The sequence below is a fragment of the Acomys minous genome (genome assembly GCF_964271855.1).
Source record: "Acomys minous genome assembly, chromosome: 9".
In the NCBI taxonomy this organism is placed as follows: domain Eukaryota; kingdom Metazoa; phylum Chordata; class Mammalia; order Rodentia; family Muridae; genus Acomys; species Acomys minous.
The window spans coordinates 110,582,041-110,602,401 of record NC_140490.1 but is presented as its reverse complement, the minus strand read 5'-3'; the positions used below and the strand labels follow the sequence as shown (position 1 = coordinate 110,602,401).

General features: G+C 39.0%; 1 protein-coding gene across 8 annotated transcripts in view; it reads left to right on the top strand.

The window, feature by feature from the left end:
- The window catches only part of NAV3 (neuron navigator 3), a 718,489-nt gene that overhangs the window by 559,313 nt on the left and 138,815 nt on the right, over positions 1-20,361 (top strand). For all 8 annotated transcript variants that reach the window (XM_084796372.1, XM_084796369.1, XM_084796370.1 and 5 more), the window contains one exon: positions 7,678-7,793. In XM_084796372.1, coding sequence (XP_084652498.1) covers positions 7,678-7,793 — 116 coding nt within the window. The remainder of the gene's footprint in view (positions 1-7,677; positions 7,794-20,361) is intronic.

The window sequence follows — 20,361 nt, the reverse complement described above, 5'->3', positions numbered from 1 at the left end:
TTATAATGGGAGTATTGTATCATGTGCTAAGTACTTGCTTACTGAAATCATGCATGTTGCAAGATTAATAGCGATATCCTGGCACTATTCACCAGTATGTGATAGGGCCCCAAGTGATCAGAAATGGGGAAGCAGTGACTTAAGTTCTGAAACATAATGATCTCAGAAAATCACAGAGCCTGCAAAATTTGCCAGCGAAACAAATTCTGACTGCCTGCACACATTTTCTGTTCAGTGAGCCTGAACGCAAGGACATGTTCGCCTCTGCTTGTCAGTTCTTTCTGCAGCGTGGAGAGAATGGGAATTATTATCAGGAAATTCCGACTAGAAAAATGCCAGTCATACATTTGCAAATTTCTCAATCACTTGTCATTGGGACATTGTGGTGTAGCCCTGTGAACCCCAGCTGGAAAATGGGAAGTTCAGGGGACCTGCAAGATTGTGGCCAGCCTTGCTTAGAAGAAAGCCTATATCTTTAAAAAAAAATCATAATTTTCATTAATTTGTTAATAATTTATTAATAGATAAATGGAACAATACTTTGCATATGAATGAACATATACATCCACTATTTAAATATACTTACCTATACAGAATTGGGAGATTATTGGGCTGAGAATAATTTGTTTTCCTTTTCTCAGCCTAATGTAGGTCTCTCTTAGTGTCTTAGGTTAATGTTGCTGTGCTAAAACCCCTAGACCAAAACCAACTTGAGAAGGAAAAGGGTTTATTTCATTTTTCACTTCCAAGTAATTTTCTTATCACTGAGCTATTCAGAACAGAGAATAAAGGAAGGCAGGAACCTGAAGTCAGGAGCTAAAGCACAAACCAGAGAGGACCACGCCTTACTAGCTAACTCCACATGGCCTTGCTTAGCCTGCTTTTATTACTTGTTTGTTTGTTTATTTTTATTATTTTTAAAATTACTTTTTACACATACATTTATTTTATTACACACATATACAATAAACTACATACAGCAAGAGGAACCACAACACAATCAGGAATTATATAAATGTTACATTCATAGTGTTCTGGCTGTTTGTATTTGGCAACCTTAAAGAAAACATCTTTTCTAACTTGGTGCATCTAAAGTTCTGACTGTAGAACCATATCTATCATATCTCATCTTTATCAACTTAAAACATCTATCTAGACCTAAAAACACCTTAACCCCTAAACAACTAAGACTAATTGTAAAACTAAACTATCTGGTCTTCAACCCCATCAGAGACTTGAGAAGGAATAAAATTAATTACCTGAGTAGACAGGAAGGGCAGGTAAACATCTTCCAAAATGAGAAAATGACAGAGACAGTTTGCTGCCTGAACAGTCACCCAAAACTCTATAGCATTGGAGCATCATCTTCAGCCTTCTGGCCAAGTATATCTGACAGACATATTTGTGAGGCAGGAACTACTGAGGACTTGCTTACCCTGTCTTGGCAGAGTTTGGCCCTCGACTCTGCCTGCTCGGAATCACCTGCAGCCAGTGGCACTTCTTCTATGTGATGGCCCTCCCAAGTCAATCACTAATCAACGTTCTCACAGGCCTGCCCATAGTCCATCTGCAGGGTGTATTTTCTACCTTGAAGTTTCTTCTTCTCAAATGATACTGATTCATGTCAAGTGACAAAATCTACCCAGGACATGTATTTAATCACCTTCCCTAGCGGAACACTAATGTATACTACACAATACTCCTGCCTATCAACTGGTCATTGAGAATTCCATAAGTAAAATGTTAGGTTATGATTGTTAAAGGATTCCATGCACTCTAACTGCTGACACAGTACAACATATTTTACATAACCTTTGGAACTCAATTATCCCCACAAAGTAATGAGTATTTTAAACTTATCATGATCGTTACTCACTTAATGAGCAGAAATAACTAATGCTAAAAGGTGTACAATTTAACAGAAGATACTGAGTTCAACAGAAGAGGTTCTCAACAATTACAGCTATTTGAAACTGGAACAACCTGCCTTTGTAAGTGTTAATGTGTCCACAGAAACATGTAGGAGATTGTAAAATGATAATTTGACAGATGCTAGAGAAAAGGAAGTTACCACATACTACTCGGGTTTTTTTTCTTTTCCGATCATTTTGAAGGTATTACTTTACACCTATACACATTTGCAACATCATGTAAAGAGAAATAATGAAACTATTACTTAATTCAGTACAAATGACACTTGCATGTGTTATAAATCACAAGCAAAACTTTAAAACAACCATTAGCATTTCTCTTAAGTTGTTTTGAACTATACGTTCTTTTCTTTACTTTTTTCCATTTGTAGTAAATGTCAACAAAATGAAGTGTTGAATATAGCGCAGGCTCCTTCAAGCAAAGGAGTTGAGGCAGGGGCTACCCGACCAGTTTTCAGGAGAGAAAAATATCCCCTAGACTCGTATGCAAAGCATGACTAATGAAGAAAAGAAAGTCACCGAATGTTGTAAACCTATTAATTAAATATAAGTTGTGTGCCTCTGTAACTCTCTGTATTTGTAAATAGGTCATTGAAATATGATTTTAATCATTTTTTCCTTTTGATGTAAGATTGTATCTCCTTTGAAACATCATCATAGACCATTAGAAGAGTTTTGGGTCATAAGATTTTGTACAGTCCAGATTCTCCTAGGAAACAACATGGAAAACTGTCACTTGAATGTGCTATATCCTGAAAGGCAAAAAGTGCAAAACATTAGTTTCTAAAGTGCTTACCAGGTTTGAAACTTAGGTTATTTGTTAAACAATAAATTGAGTAGGAGGAGCTGTGAGTTTACAAAGGATGAAATTTGAAGCTTAGAACAGTCTTTCAGGTAAAGTGTTGCACAGCCCTGAGCAAACACTGCAGATTACACTGCAGTTGTAGATTTATGTGAACAGGGCATAGTTGGTTGTCAGCACACATTAAAGATTATTGAACTCTTGTCTTGCAAGCCTGTCTTTTGCTAGGCTTGCTATATTTTTGTACACTGAGGAGTAGTGTAAATGCCCTCACACTGCAGTGTTTTAAAGATAAGACACAGTCATGCTTCTGGAAGATGGACCATTGTGTTGAATTCTGCACAAAGTTTGCATTTTCTAATTATAGCGAACAATGGGCAGCCTTGTTTGTATTTGGCTTTTTAATTTTGCTTTAAGATATTCTGGGAAAAAATTAAATATGCAGAAAACTTAAGTCAATATTGCCAACACCATACATATTAATCCATATATTATAATACTTAAAACATTGTTTACTTGTATTAATTGTCCCCAAAATACCACTTTAAGTAATTTGCATCTAATGCCCTGCCTGGTTGTCACAGCTTCCTAGCAGCTTTCATTCTCTTCTTTGATCTTTCCTTGATTTTTATGACATCAATATTTGAAAAGCCAATTTTCAATAATTTCCTTTCATCTGTGTTTGTCTGATCATGAGACTAATGGACTTATTTTCCTGCAGTGTCACATACATAATGGTGCTCATCCCATGGCTTCCTCTAAAAGTATTGCATTCTATAATTACTTGTATTTTCTATTATTCTGGCATAAGATTTATTTGCTTAAGAAAACGTTTTCTATAGTTTTATATTTTAAAATTAATTCCTCTTACATTTAATAAGTATTTGTGGAGGAAGATATTTTTGAAACTGTATGTAAAAATTTTATCCTTACTTTCCTTTTGGCATCAAAACTTTTAGCATCCACTGAATTCTCTTGATTGAATTAAAATTACATTCTAATGATGATAAGTTATTTTGTAACTCTATTTTTCTTCTATATTTACTTCCTGCTCTGAGAAAGCAGTTTCTGTTTTCCAGTCATCCAAACTGTAGGGGCTAACAGAGTCTGATCTTTTTTCATGAGCTATAATCGACTGGCGCCATGATTTACTTTGAAGTTTAAGATTTCCTCTGACTATGACACTAGAAGATCCTTCAGGCCACTTTGTGTGCCCTTTGAACACGCACTACCATCTTTGAGGCTCCCTTTCTTGGTGGCTTCAAGTGTTTTTGGCTCATCTTGTACTTTCCCTAAATTGGGTTTATCTGTTATTTAGTGAGCCCTGGTTTCTCTTCATGGAGAATTATATTTATAACCATGTTACTGCTTCTAGGTTCTCTAAATGGTCAGAACTAAGTTATCCAAGTATGAATATGCATATGCATTTACATCACAAATTATGCACTGCTAAATTTAGTTCAATATAAAAGTACTCCCTTCAAAGTTTTTAAATGGCTGGTAAAATGTGACATCTGGACTCCATCAGTTGATGCTGTCATATTCAGTGTTGTCTCTCTTAGACTGACCTGTCTATTAGGAAAGAGAAGTTGACAATGCTGAGTGTCCAGTAGGGACTAATGGAGTCCGATTTTATTTCATGGGTTATAAATGCAGTAAAATTATCACAGTAGTGACAGATAGTTCATCATTTACAGGCAGCTTAGTTCAAGAACTGACTAAGCATCTACCAGGTTATTACCCAGGCCAATGGTCAGACAAGTAGAAACTGGAATTCGTTTGGCTGCAGCAGTTACCTTACAGAATTGGAACAAAGTTGAGTTACATAGATATAACACTAGACCAATACTTGTTGTATTGAAAGTACATAAAAATGCAGGTTCTGTTTTGGGCTAATCGTTGTTGAGATTTAGATTTCTTGGCTCTACAACTTTTAGTAACTTCTTGTAGATCTGGAAAGCTAGAACTCTATATAAAGTAGATGGTATTTACCAAGCTATGTGTCATAGTTTCAGTAGGTATGTGTGATGTGTGTGATGTGTATTACCACCAAGTCAGCTTGTGCGGAACAGTGAAAGATGCCCTACAATATCCACTCTGTCACATTGCACCTGTGAATTTTTAAAATCTTCATAAATTGGTTCATGAGATGCTGCAACTATTTTTTTATTGCACTGGTATACAATAGCCACAAAAATAGAGAACATTTGGAAACTGTCAAGAATCTTGGCAATTTTCTTTGATTCTGTGTACGAAAGATAAAACTTTACTGATTAGCATATCCCAGTAGATCAGAGTTAAAATCTAATTCTGCTACTTTTGAAAATAAAAAAAGGACTAGATGTTTGTCATTTTTGTAAAATACATGGAATAGAGATGTGTGACCTGACCCACTTTTGAACATAAACCAAGGAGGATTTCTAAGTTCTTTTGAGCATGATGTGAAGTTTACTGTCTGGTGTTCTTTCTCATAATTACTCTTCCGTATAATACGCTTCCATATAATTGCTGCTATAAACAACTCATATAGATAATGCCATGGCATATCCACCAAAGAACTACAAAATAAACAATATTCTTTTGCGCCCTAAACTAAAAAGACACCAACGTTTATCAGCTAGAAGCATGTACTCCCACACTAACACAATAAAATGTAGAGTCTTAGTTAGGACTGAGTACATAGAAATGCGAACATGCTTTTTCCAGTGTCTCAGCTAAGGGACAACAGAGCTGAACTGCTAGTCTCAAGTAGTGAGGAAGTTAGCCACAGTCAGCTCAGACATGCTTTCTGAGATTTGTTTTGAGTAGAGTAAAATCCCTACTCTAGTGAGAGGCTACATATTGTCATGTTTCATATGGACTTCCCTGGAGGGACATCCTGGGTGTTTTTATAACTATTGTGACTACATATTCTGCCTCCCAAGACAGCTGTTGGTGTTGCTCTAACAAGCAACAATTAACATTGGGCTTTAGGCAGTCATTTCAGTAAACACATAAGGTAACTCAGCTTCTGGGAGATGAGTCCTCGAATGGTGAACCTGTAGGATTTCTCAGCCAGTCTTGGCTCAAAGCCAACTTGCCAAGGCAGGGTACCATTTTGACACTGCTTGGACAACAGCCAGGCAGCATTGTTCAGGGAATCTAGAAAACTTCCATACTAATGATTTAAACTTGTTCAACATGGAATAAGAAGGATTGAGAAGACATTTGCCTCTTTAATCAGACAAAATAGTTTAAGAGGTCAGGAAGATACCATTCTTGCTTTCTTTCTCTTTTGATTATCACTTCACATATATTATACTTCTACCCAAAGATGAAACAGCTTTAAATGATTTCTTAAAAAATCATAGTGAGCTCTTGCAATTTTTATATCTGCTCATTAAATGTCAATTACATATTTCATGTGTGTTCATACACACATGCACATGTGATGTTCTGTGAGTGTGAAGCCTAAATACATATTCATCTATTGTGTACATAAGGGCATGTGGGTGCCTCAAAACTAAGACCAGAGTTTCAGGTACTAGATTGCTGTCCATTTTATTTTTTTGAGCCAGGGTCTCCAACTGTATTGGCAGTCCAGTAAGTTCTAGTGATCTGCCTACCTCTGCCTTCTTTGCTTTGGGATTATAGTCATATCACTGTGTCTAGATATTTATGTGGGTGTTGCAGACCCAAACACAGGTCATGATTGTGTGGCAAGCCCTTTACAGACTGAGACATCTCCCCATTCCTTCATTCCTCTCCATTACTTTCCTCTCTTTCCTCCTCCTAACTCCCCCTAGTCCCACCAAATGTCCCAGGCTAGCTTTAAACTCTTGCTGCTCTTGTATTTACCTCTGAGTACTAAGCTACATACCCTGCTCCAAGGTATTGGGCAAATATCAACTAGTTCTATTATCAATGCTCACAATTTATTTTTCTCAAAACCAAAATTTAGGATAAAAGTTAGGGATTAGTTAAAAGTAACTCCAATGGGTACTGAAGTGTTATTTTACAGACAAATATTACTATACATGTTCTGAAAGTAAGAAATAATGATGGATGACTTGCCATGCTTCAGATTCTGCTTTAAATGAAATTTTAGTAAGGCAATGGAATCTCTGCAAAGAACATAGTCCAGCAGCACACAGTCTTGTGTCAGCTTGAGTCCTGTTTCTCAGCCGCTCATGCTGTGAGTTTCTCAGACATGAGCCTTTGAATCAAATGTGTGTTCATTTTGTATCTCTCGCGGATGATTCTTAGGACGCTCACCTGTGTATAGAGGGAAGGACCTGTATAAAGCAAGATTAGAGTATCAAAAGTGTATGATTCCTTTATTGAATTCTTTCCTTTTTATTAAACAATACTTTGTTACCTACATATACCCTGTACACCACATGCACACAGATATATGATAGATCGAGGAAAGGGTTTGTTTTGTCCAGTTTTAGCATTCCATAATCCCTTAGACACTAAATCATTGTAATTACATTTATACCTCAATCCCTATTGATTATTCATTGTTATGCATTATGTTTTAGGATACATTTTATACGGTGGGCATTAAAAAGAGTTTCAGGTGTGGTTTCAATGCTTTACTACAATTACAAAAGCATTATATGGCCAGACATTCTAGAAAATGGGCACACTCTTGTCTCCTCTGCCCCCGTACCCAAGGCAATCAACTATTGATAGATACAAACTGCCCAGGGCAGAAAAATAATGGAGATCTGACTCAATACCTCACTCATACTTAATTGATATATATATATATATATATATATATATATTGCAAAATTCTCACCCAGACAGATATTTTTGGGGCAGCCAGTCACAAGAAAGAGTTATTGTCCTTGATAGAAAGAACTCTTAATGAACAGATTTCTTCTTACACTAAAGAACTGCTTTGCTGAGTCACTGGTGACCACAGCTGTTTGTCTCTGTCTTCTTGGTTAACTTCAGGGCACATTCAGAAAACGAAGGCACCTCTTTAGCACCTGCTGACTCGTGCACCAGCCCCACAAAGATGGACCCTTCGTATAGCAAGACGGCTAAGCAGTGCCTAGAGGAGATATCTGGTAAGTGAGCTGATTAATGGGAGAGTCAGGCCTCGGTTTCCCTGATCTCCCTGAAAGTCTGTGTTAGGAGAACACATTTGCTCTGTGATTTTTGCAGAACTGGAGTCTGTATAATTCAGGCTTCAGCGTTTCTCACCTATATGGATGTTCTGGTTAAGGCGGTCTCTTTGTTGGTCTGAAAAAGAGTGAAAAAGAACAGTGGTTCTTTCAGAATCTGTAAGGGTAATTTGTTTTAAGTCATTTTGACTTTAGGGAACCTTCAATGGTTAGTAGGGTAGTCCTTGGATATATATGGAGGTTGGAGATATGCTAAAGACTAAACGTTATTCTAAAGATTTTAACTGATTCAATCCTCTCCTACACTTAATTCTGTCAAATTGGTATTTATAACATTTCTCCACTGTACATCTTGGGGAAAAAATCTAGTTAGGAAGATGTTTCTTGAACATATGTAGGCGATATAAGAAAAAGTAAAAATCTTTCAGATACGCTTACCAGATTTATAATTGTATGAAAAGAGATTCTCAGCTTGAGCCAAGTATTATTTTTTTCAGTAACTCGGATAAGTCTAAGGTTATATATAAAGCCTTTAATGTAATTTATTGTATGTATATTTGTTATGTATAATATATTCATACTCCTTCATTCATGAGGGCCCAATAACTTCTTATAAAACTATATTGTCATGTATTGGAGAGACAGAATTTTAAGAAATTTTGATAGACTCGTAAGTAGAAGTGTTTCCCAGTAAGACCTTGTAATGTTTATTATTAGGTCTGTAATTATTATTATGGCAGTATTTTCTAATCTGCTAGTAATCAATCAAGACACAGAAACCTGTTATGTTTTAAAATAGCCTTAGTTAACCTGGGGCAGGGCAAATATTAATCCCCTAAACTACTTCCCATAGTGGGGCAGGTATTCCAATCCCAAGCCATCTGCTTCTAATAATTTCTATTAAACTACTACCCATTCATAATCCAAAATACTTACTAATTATCATCATCTGGTTCAAATCTCCATCCACACCAGCCATGTGCTTCTCCTCCACCTAACCCATGTCACAGCCTCCTTCTTCTTTTGTCTCTTCTGTTCTCCTCCCAAGATTCTATCTCCCCGAGCTCTGGAACCCTAGCTACACCTATCCCATTTGCCCTGCCCAGGTGTGATGGCCTTTTATTGGTCAAACAGGTTAGGCTCTTAGGCAAAGTCCAGGTGGGGTAAAGACAGCAAGTAGTAATTAGCATCAAAATACATCAGACCAACCTCCAACATAGAACTCTCTCTCTCTCTCTCTCTCTCTCTCTCTCTCTCTCTCTCTCTCTCTCTCTCTCTCCCCGTTCGCTGCTAAGCCCAAAGACAAAAACACAAGGAACAATTTAATTCTTGAAAAGACCTGTATTACTTTACAGCCTCTAAGTCCTGTTCTGAGGATCAAGAAAGTAACCCCAACAGGGGAGGTTAAGAAATGTCTATACTCTGATAGCCATGAAATCCAGTTCAGCAAGCATGAACCCCTCTTGAAATACCTGTCACCGAACGGTGACAGTAGTGACAAAACAACACTCCAGGAGTGACTTTCTGGAATGAAAATTAGTGATCCCATTAGGCGCCTGTGATTTCAGATAGCAGCTAAATCACAAGGCCAGTGCAGGAAAGGAGGAGAAATTAGGATGCAAACTTATGACTGTGCTGATGGTATTTATAGACTTCAGACATTTCAGAGATGTGTCAAGATGATGCTGTGTCCCTGTATTGTGACAAATATTTCATAAACCTTGGTGTGGAGACGCTTCAATTACCCTATTGCATGTGCATGAACATCTGCATTATGCCTATGAAGCTCAAATGTGCCAATTTATAGTTGCATGTGAATTCGAGGAGAATTTAAATTGTAATCATTGTGAGTTCTACAAAGGAATACTATTTTCTCAAGTTAGCATACCACTGAGCAGCTCTGATGGAATAAATAATCCATATTTAATTTTGAAAGCTTCTAACTCTGTCTACATTTAATCATTTTTCATATTTCTAATTAATATTTCTATTTAGTGTTCCGGTGTTCTAATAGAATATTTGAGAATGGACTATAGACCAGATATTAGTATAGTAATGTGATGGACTTAATAGAGGGAATTGTATTTTGTAGAAGTAATGAGTTCTGTATCTGGGTCACACTTTTGAGGAAGGAAAGGAAACTTAGAATAGATACTGAAGTGACTCCTGTGCTGTGATGCCATTCTTACCACTATCTGTTTGAAGCTAGCTTTACGATCCGGATCACTGCCTCTCCCAGCTCCCTAACCCTTTCCAGTAACCTGGTCTCACAACCTGTCCTGAGCGACACATTCCCAGGGTCAGAGCTTAGACCTGGGCATCGTCGCCAAATATAACTTCTTTATAACACTATTGCCAAGGATCTTACTCTTTTTAAAATTCACTTTATACTATCGGTTGTTTTGCCCATCGTGTACGTCCATGTCACTGGTGGCCACATGGGCCAGAAAAAGGTGATGGGTTTCCTAGAACTGGAGTAACAGCTTGTTGTGAGACACCATAGGAGGGACTGCAGTGGAACCCTGGTTCTCTCAAAGATCAGCCAGTGCTCTTAACTACTGAACCATCGCTCCAGCCCCATAAATCCTATTTTTAGTGCCTGAAGTTTCCTATACTTACGGTAATCTGCCCGCTGTTTCCTGACTCCAAGATGATCCTACTAGAACTTGTAGTTGATGAATGTCATGCTTTTTGTTGCTCCTTGTCAAGTTGTATATGCCATCTTCCTCTCTTACTCAGCTTACTCTTACTCAGTCTTTGGTCTCTGTAGTAACTGAAAGTTCCTCTCCTCCCTACGCACTCCTAGTCCCTTTGTCTTCTCTTAGATCACCAAAATAATAAGTGCTCTTTTCTTCAAGTCTTCATCTATTCCATATCAGTAATGAATGAATAAGACATCAAGCTACACACTGGTTCAATCTTATGAGCTAGCTCACAGCCCCAGGAACTATTATGATCTCCAAACTTGGCACCGTCTCTCGAATTCTTAGACAAAAACATTACTGCTCAAATTTTTGCTTCTTAAACCTCCAATGCTGCCTGTGCTGGACTTTTGAACTGTTAACCTTGATGTAACTTTATTGGGAACTGGGGTGCAGAGAAAGGCAGTCGATGGCCTCTGTTTCCATGTCTTCCCACTCAGCATCTATATCTACCCAGCAGCTGGTCCCTTGGCTTTTCTTGGCTTACTCTCTCTCTCTTCTTTTCCACTATACCCCTCTCTACCAAACCATCCCTTCAGACCACGAGGTGATGGTGCACCTCTAACTTCAAAGGATACAGAACACCTCCTTGGCCTTCCATCTTCACGGCTATAATTTATCTCTACTGCCCTACTCTGAGTAGCCTTCAAACCGGCTGCTAATCCTTTCTCATTCTTGCCTTAGCTTACTTTAATGACCCTTTTTCACTTCATGTCTGTCCAGAAACGCTCTTAATTGAAGCTGATATCATTGGAGACATGTCCAAATCCAGAGATTAAGTCTCACGGCTCATCTTTTTGACCCCTAACCAGGAATTTGCCTTCTTCTAAGAATGTTTCTGGCTTGATCATGACATGCTGTTGATTTTCCCAAAACGTCACCATTTGTTTTTTTTCTTGATAATCTTTTTCAGTTATGCCTTTTCACCCTAATTTCTTATCATTGAAACAATTCAGTTTTCTTCCCAAGACTTTATTTGTTCATGTTCCCTTGGTAAGTAACAGTAACTCATGGCTTTAAATATGCTCCATATACTGATAGCTCACGAATGTTCCTGGACTCTACTCTTCTCCCTTGCTACCTGGTTCAAGTATCCAGTTCTTTGCATGTCTCTGCTTAAATATCTCGCAGATACTTCTGATATACTACATTAGAAAACCAAGCCCTTAAAGCAGCCTTCAGACTCACTGTGTTTGCATCATCTCCATTTTGGTTGATAGTAGTCAAAGCCTCTACTTCCTCAGGCCTGAAACTAAAGAGAGATTTGTGACTCTATAATTTCCTCTAACACCTGATGCCTGGTGTATTACACTGTGTTACTGGTCCTATGTGTATTGCTTGCTCTCTGAACTCAGGAAGGCAGGAATAAACTTTTGATATATTTCTCAATATTTAATGGTTTGTTATTTTGTCCCCTCTCAGAAATTCAGAAGCTAAATAAATATAGATGATACTGTATATGCCATTCCATAAGAACTGAAGTGCCGTTCTTGAATCTAACTCAGTGAGAGAGTACTAGACTATCAAACAATAGTGTATAAATTGAAATCTTAACATTGCAAACAAAACAAACAAAATCTAATATTCTGAGTAGTTTAAACAGAGTAGAATAATTATAATTTCAGCATTATATCTAGAATAGAGCCCCTTCTTTCCATCTCTACTTTTTGTCTATTTTATTATCTGATATATCCCAGTATATAGTCAGTATATAATTCCCAATGCAATTACTGTTTGTGAAATGAATAAAATGCAGCTATTATCTAAGTGGGACCCTTGATGAGGAAGAGTCCTAGCAATTTTCAGGAGTTTACAACATTCAAGAAAGAGGAGAGGTGCTATGGGCTTTGGAAGACATTCCAGTCAATGGGGCTCATGGTAAAAGTAGAGTGATTAGCACTCAATGACATCACTGACTGCTCTATGGTGTGCAAATATACACTTCCCTGAGGCTCAGGGGTTTGAATACTTGTTCCCATTCTTAGATGATAGTGCTACTCAGTAAGACTGTGAGACCTTGAGGAGGCGAAGCCTTGTTGAAATATATATAGATAGGTATAATTTGGGGGAGGTCTTTCCAAACACCTGCCCTAGTTCCCAAATAACGAGATAGAGACCTGTTAGATTTATTCAACAAGCTTGAAAGCACCGTTGGGTAGATATTCATCTATTCTGACCCTCTGTGCTAGTCTGGCTACTTCCCAGCCTTATTCCAAGGATTACTAGCCATATTGATCCTGCCTGAACTGGTTCTGCTCCATCAGGTCAGTCCTCATCATGACTGTGTCCTTTTTCGCCTTCTTCCACCTTCCTCTTTCTTCTTCTTCCTCCCTCTTCTATCTCACATGGTCCCTACCTGAGACCCCCAAGAATGGGAGCAGAAGTCCAGGCTCCCTGTATCCTCTGCCCAGTCATTGGCTCTCAGCTTCTTCATTAACCAATCTGAGATAATTGGGGAACAATGGCTACATAACATTGACACCGGAGATTCCTCATAGAAATGACAATGCCCACGTCCAGACTGTGACCAGATCTCCAGGCACAGAAATCAGCATCTGAATACACAGCCCACCTGATCAACCCCCAACAAAGCCTTGCTAGATGTAGATCATCAGGGGCGGGCCTTTCAGTCCCATAGTCAAGTCCACTTCCTGTTTTCTCTTCCTGACTGTTGAAGTCTATGTGACCAGTTTCCTCCAGTTCTTGCCATGCCTACTGCACCTGATGGAATGCCATCCTCAAACTGAAAACCAAACTATATCTTTTCAATCTCAAGTTGCTTCATCTTTGATATTTTGTCTCAGCAATGGGGAAATGTAACTAATAAAGATCTGAGTGGAAAAACAAAGTAATTTTGATTCTATCACCACTAAATTTCTAAACACGAGGAATAAAACTACCTTTCTCTTCCTCCACAACATTTGATATGTCGCCAGGGGGAGAAGAATCTCTTTTCTTTTAATAAAAATTAGTCAAATCCATTTCTGTCCCATTACCTATAACATATGACCTGAAACAATTATAATACTTTCAAGGAGCAAACTTAGTTCATACTGGAATGGAAATTGGTTAGAGGAATTTGCTAAGAAGGAGGCTTAGCTGTTTAAATTCTCCTGGATGTAATAGCTCACTAGTAGTGACTAAAAATGTATTTTCCACAAAAATGCTGTGAAAAAATTTAATGTAATTAAATGTGGGTGTGAGAATAGCTTTAGAAACAAGAACCCTTACTTTGCAACTGAAGAATCTTTGTAACTTTTTAATATTCTTCAAAGTTGTGAGTACAGCACTCATGCTTCCTTTGTTTCTCATATTGTTTTGGAGAAAGACTCACACAATTTATCTGATCTGATGATAATGGTTCTAGTAATAATTATTATGTACTATACAGCCACAGCAATGAGTAAATTGGCTTATAGCTCATAGTACTTCCTCTGAGATTCATGTCATGGCCTTGATATTACATTTCCAGGAGAATTTATCGTGTACATTCACTGCTTTAGCTTTGTTGTATTTTTACCTTCTATGACAGGAAGATTTTATTCTCTGAGGCCATTTCTTTCAGTTCCAAGAGAGTCAGCCAAATGCAATTGAGATTAAATGTTCATCCCACTGCAGAATGGCTTTAGATTTGGTTTTCTACTTTAGTTCCCATTTACCTTTTTCTTTCTTTATTTTTGCATAAAGCTCTCTGCTCCCATGTGTATCTACTCTTTGTGCAGCATTTGTTCAATGCAGTTTTTAACCTTTAGCTGGAATATATTCAAAACAGGTATCCTGTTTCCTAAGAAATAATATTGAAATAAGTATTTTAGAACCAAGCATACAGAGGATAAGGTAATGGCTACAAACACCTTTACCTTAAAGACTAGGTAATATCTGGCATCTGAGACCTTTGCAAATGATCACTAGGATTTCCATCTATTGAATATTTGTATAGTACAAGGAGATCATGCTCCGGTGACTCAAATCAGTTTAGATCTTCTACTCATTTAGCTAAATAGAATAGCAATGTTTACTAAAGACCCAAGAGCATTCCTTTCCTGGGCATTAATATGCTTATATTTTATTTGATAAATATTAGACAAAGTCAGAATGAGTCACATTTCTTCAGTTGATTGTTTTCATTTTCTTTGTACAAAAGCTGTTTCTCCACCTTGTATAGCATGCATTTCTTTGTGTGAATCCAAATAAGTAAAAATAGCTGTGTGTTGTGCACACTCCACAGAGCAGGGACTGATGCCTGTAGTGATGTAAGTGGGCTCCCTACAGTTGTCTGGGTAAATTTACATCTAGCAGTTCCAGGGGCAGAGCTACTGTAATTAGAAGCTTGTTGTTATAAAGTCTTTAAATAAAGAGAAAAAAATGACAACCCCTCATTTGGCATTTCTTTTGTTGGGATACCTTTCCAAAAATATTTATGGTGTTTGTCTACAGTTTCTTCTTTACTTGGTTTCGTTGAATTTAGCCCATTTTCACAGTCTTTACCCTGTAAGGGGAGTGCTATATTTCTGGCCCAGGAGAGTTAGGATGGAATATACAGCTTGATTTGATAAATTAAATAAGAGTAGAGAAGGCGGACATGTAGCACACATCTTTGATCCGAGCACTCGGAAGGCAACAGCAGTCAGTTTGCTGTGAGTTCGAAGCCAGCCTGGTCTACAAAGTGAGTGCAGGATACACAGAGACCCTGTCTCAGAAAATAAAATAAAATAAAATAAAGAAAGAAAAGAAAAAGAAAAACACAAAACAAAACAAACAACAACAAAAAATAAGAGTAGAGAAAAAAATGGCATGGGCCACTCCTGAACAGAAGTGTTGAAATTCATTGTTTAGATGGCTCATCTCTGCTCTGTCATAACATCTACATGTCCCTGGCTGTGGTCTTGCTGTGGGTCTCAGAGTAAGATATACTTGAGTAAGTACTGTTTACCACTACAAGGTGGTTTCTGTCAGCGAGGTGCTTTGTTGTTTTGAAAGGCAGTCTGAACCACACTTCGTAACCTTGACACTACTGACACTGGAGAGTGCACAATTTCTTTTCGTGGGCTTTGGACCTGTCATCAGAACATGTTTAACAGCACCATTGGTCCCACTGTCTTAGATGTCACTGTCTCCTGGTGGAGCCACAAATGTCTCGTAGGGAACAAAAGCCACCCTCAATTAGAAAACACTAATCGCAGCCTTAGAGCTCTCAAAGTGGAGTCCCAGAGCTAGCAGCACTTGGGAAAATACTAGAAAAGCAATGCAGTGACCTTCTAACATCTGTTAAATGAACAGTTGTGGGGCTGGTGCCTTGAAAATGTGCTTTAATAAGTCCTTCTAATGGTTCTTAACAGAAGCTGGGAAAGCCTTGTTTAAGCTGATTGGCATATAAGCACCCTTTTGAATGGGAAGGGTCCAATTATTGCTTTCATGTGTATGTGTAGATTGGCTTTTTGACCTATAAAGTGTTAGGGTTCCATTTCTTGTGACTCAGTGAGACCTTAGGGTACATTATCATATGTCAAGCAATATATGCCTAACCTGGGTCATAAAGCTACATCATTTCCTTCTAAGCATTGCATTATTTTCCCATAGTCTGAAAGCACTTGGTGACAATAACTTAAAAGGAAGAAACAAATATTTTTTAAAAACTGGTTTTGAAACATAACAGTCAATTTCAGTAACGATTTATATATATTTGTTTGGTTTAAGCATGTATTATATAAACACAATTTTTAAAGTGTGAAAATTAAGAATCAGCACCCATAATTGCTGGTTTGATTGTTGATGACAGCATTTTGATGTTCTTTCCATCTGGTCTTACCTATTTGTAATGGGGATTTAAGTATGATCTGCACTGAGGGAGGCCATGAGGCGGCAGTACCACATCAGAGAAAGCTGTCATCAAGTAAAAGCAATAAGAATTGCATCGTATTGTGCTAGTCTATATAGGTAGGAAACAAGGCATTTCTCCCCCACTGAGATTGGTGGCTGAAAGTGGAAAATCACAATTAATTTTAATTGTCATCTCTGAAGATGATGAAGACTGTATGCAATTTGACTGATTTAGTTTACTTCCTTGATGCATTGTTTCCCCATGCCCCATTTTTAGTATGTGATATTTGGGAACAGACAATCTGCGGAAGGGTTTTTTTTTCCTTTAATACCTTTCTTAACCATCCATGCTATACATTGATTTAATACACATTTTTTTGTGAAGACACATTTTTCCTAAAATCTGCATTTCACCCTAATAGCGTGAGAGAAAAGTAAAATATTTAATCTATTAAGTTTTCTACACTTATCAAAATATGAAATGTTAAAAACTATTTATACTGTGCTAACCTCAGGGGTTGGTTTGTTATATAAAAAGCATCATGTACATTGTGCATTTTCCTTTACACCTACTTATTCTGCAGTGGACTGTAAACTTTCAGGTGTCTACTTTGAGCAATAATACTTAGGCTAAGACTTTTTACTTCTGTTACATTTTTGAGGGAAATAAGGATGAGATCTTGATTTTCATGATCATGCTAAGGTTTTATTCATTACTTCAAAATTTAAAGGGATAAAACACCTTGAATCTGCTCTTTAAAATATAGGATGAGGTCTTTCCCTTTAAAACATTACGTGCCAGAGGGGCGAGGGAGTGGGGCTCCAAGATTCAGGTCCTTTACACTCCTGAATTTATTTGTGCTTTTCCAGCAAGAACTCCAACCTTCAGAAGGCAGATCTGCCTGCTTCAGCTGCCTGCAGCTGCAGAAAACCAGTCTGTCGTTCCCAGAATCAGGAAGAGCTTGCTGTGGAAGACTGTGTGTGAGAGAGCGAGAGCGTGTGTGCCTGTGTGGGAGGTTGGGTGGGCGGCTGAGAGTCATTTAGATGTACAGAGGCTCCGTCGCATAGCATCTCATTCAGGCTTGGCTCTGAAACCTGTGGCATTCTCGCTTGGCCAGCTGCTGCCGCCGTGCCTCTGTTTTAATTTAGCAGGATGTTTGCTGCCATGGCAGCCAGCAGCATCCACTGCCGCAGCAAGGCAGAACCATAGATCTAAAGATGCAGGTGGAATACTAAAATACAACGGAGGCTCAAGCAGGGCTGGGCTTCGTTCCTTCCTTTTTGCTGTCCCTGGGCTCTGCTGCGGAAGCTGTACTTAACCGTGTCAGCTCATTAGAGCAAAGGGTTGCAGACCTCCATCAGTGACTGGCTGCTGAGAAGCACGGCTGTGGGGCGGAACGAGAGACTCCCTGCTTTGCTTCACCACCTTGCATTTCGGAACGCAGAAGCATTAGAGTGAAATGTGGACGCACCATCCTGCTGAGACATACGATTGGATGAACACAGGAAAACGTAGTTGGCTTCCTGGGCGACTTTTCAGCTGGAGCAGAGTCTTTCGTGAACTCTTTTTCTGTTTAAGACATATTTACGCAAAATGTTTGTAAGTACTGCTGGTCGGCAAAGTGATGTGGCAAGCTCAATTGTGGGAAAATGATTGTGTCTACCCCGTCTCGACAATCTCCTCTCAATGTCTGAGCCTGAGCTTTTGTTGAAGTGCACGCGCTAGATAAAACCCAAAAGGGACAGTTAACAATTGTAGTGCAAAAAGACAATATGAAGTCCCATTGAAAGGAGGAAGGCATTAGAGCCATGCAGCAGGCAGCCGAGCTCTCTGTGTTTCGCGGCGGCAAAGAAGTAAAGAGAAAGGGAGCTTGTCTTCAGAAACAAAAGTCTCTGACCAACCTTTCCCTCACCAGTGAAGGGGAGAGGAGACCCACCGTGCGCATTTCCAACTGGTTTGGAAATGCTGCAAAGGCTAGCCAGCGAGAATCCAACTATGCAGAAAGACGGTCGCTCTCAAGGTTTCTCTCTCGGTCTGTGCAGTCGCTGTACCATGGCAGCGGCTCAGGAGCCTGGAGCCTCTTGCCTGCAGGAGGCAGCCAGTCCTGCGCTGACGACTTAGAGGACTGGTCCACGAGAAGAGGGTTGGAAAGAGAAAGTGACGAAGACAGCAGGTCTGAAGATGAAACTGGGTCCTCCAAGCCAAGCAGTATAAGTCGAAGTTGGGCTGAAGAGGAGGGAGAAAGCTGTCTGCGGGAAGGCACCGCTCACCTGGATGAGGATGTGATCCTCACCATGCTGGGCGACCTGGAACAAGCACTTTACAGTGACTTACTAGGTGAGTCCAGGTTGCTGGTGACAGAATTCGTGGTAGTCAGTTACCTTCCAGTGTTTAGACTGATTTTGTTGTTGTTGTTAATGTATGTGCTTAAAATTCTGATTTCTTGTTTCTGGAAATGATTTTTTTTTTCTATCTTGGAAAACTGAACTGTGAGTATCAGTTTTGTAATTTAATCAGGAAAAGTCAATAGCCTCAGTTGTGGGTATCACTGGCCTGGAATCTAGTGTATCCTAAAGGTCAGGATGCTTTCCAGGTAGTCTTTCATGAAGTCTTGTTTAACTTCCTTCAAGGTGACCTTATCTTACATGTGTAATGAAGACGGATCTGTCTCCTGGGAAAATTTCTGTTTTAATTTGCTGCCTTGGAATTACCTAAATAGATGGATGCTCCCCTTTGGTGTTTCAAGCACCCTGCATGCAGAGGCCTGTGCGCTCTTTCCTTACTTCTGCTCTCTCTCCCTCCCCCCATCTCTCCCCCTCCCTCCCCCCTTTCCCCTCCCTTCCCCTTTATCTTGGAACAGTGGCTCCTGTATATGGATCTTACAAGTAAATTGTGGAAATAACTGTTAACTGTCTCATACTTTGCAAACTGGGCCCTCTTAATGACTCAACATTCAGTGGTAACTTGACATAATTTTTAACTAGATGTGAGGGCTCTTATGGTAAAACTTTAAATGTCAGCCTCTCCATCTACCTAACACATGTACCTAAAGAAATGTCCACATTTAATATGTCTACATTCAATTTTCCACTCATAGATTTACATCCCATAGGCTCCTAAAAATCTCTAAGACTAAGCCATAGTAGATTATATTCCATGTCAGTGTGGGTTTTCAGAGTGGACTTGGTATGGTGTTCTGTAAGTTCAGGATCACTTCCCCCTGCCCAGTGATGTCTGTTTCCCACACGCACACAGATGGTGCTAAGTACAGATTTGTTTTTATTCTCTATGTGAACGTCCTGTGACAAGGTGTTTTATGAGGTTGTCTGGGATGTTTTAGGGAGCAGCTTTGGAATGAGAGAGCTTAGAGAGACAGCTGAGGCAAATATGGCTCAATTTTTCATGTCAGTTCAGCTTGGAAGGTGTAATGATTCCATGGTTTGGGGACTAGTGCTTTCTGAATGTAAATCTGCCAGGTACTCTGATGCCAGAGATGTATTCCCACAGCATGGTATGATTTGGGTGAGGAACTGCTTCTCATGAAGGAAGCTCTGCATAGTACAAAGACGAGAGGAAGTCTTGATCCGTATGGCTTTTTCTCCTTTTTCCCTAGCTCTTTTTGATCCCGTGGACCTGTAGAATCAAAGAATATCCATCTTTGGCTTATAAAATTGTAAGCATTCATCTTGTTCTAAATGCCTTCCGTGTTAGGATTTTCAGTGATGTGAGTAGAGTATAGTCCCCCAGGCAGCGTTTTGGGGGTTGCTGTGTTAAATTATTGCAAGATGTGCTTTGGTATAAGTATGAAAGCTTGCTTCCCGTGCATAAATAACCCGGATTATTGCTGCCACAGGATAGTCTCCCTGTAGATGTATGCATGCTGTGCTTTTGAACTGAGGTCTTGCTTATCACATTCACGTGCTTGTTCTCTGTAAGCGCCCCGCCCCCTTTCCCACTGGTGCCAGTACTCAAAGGTGCCAGCAAGAGT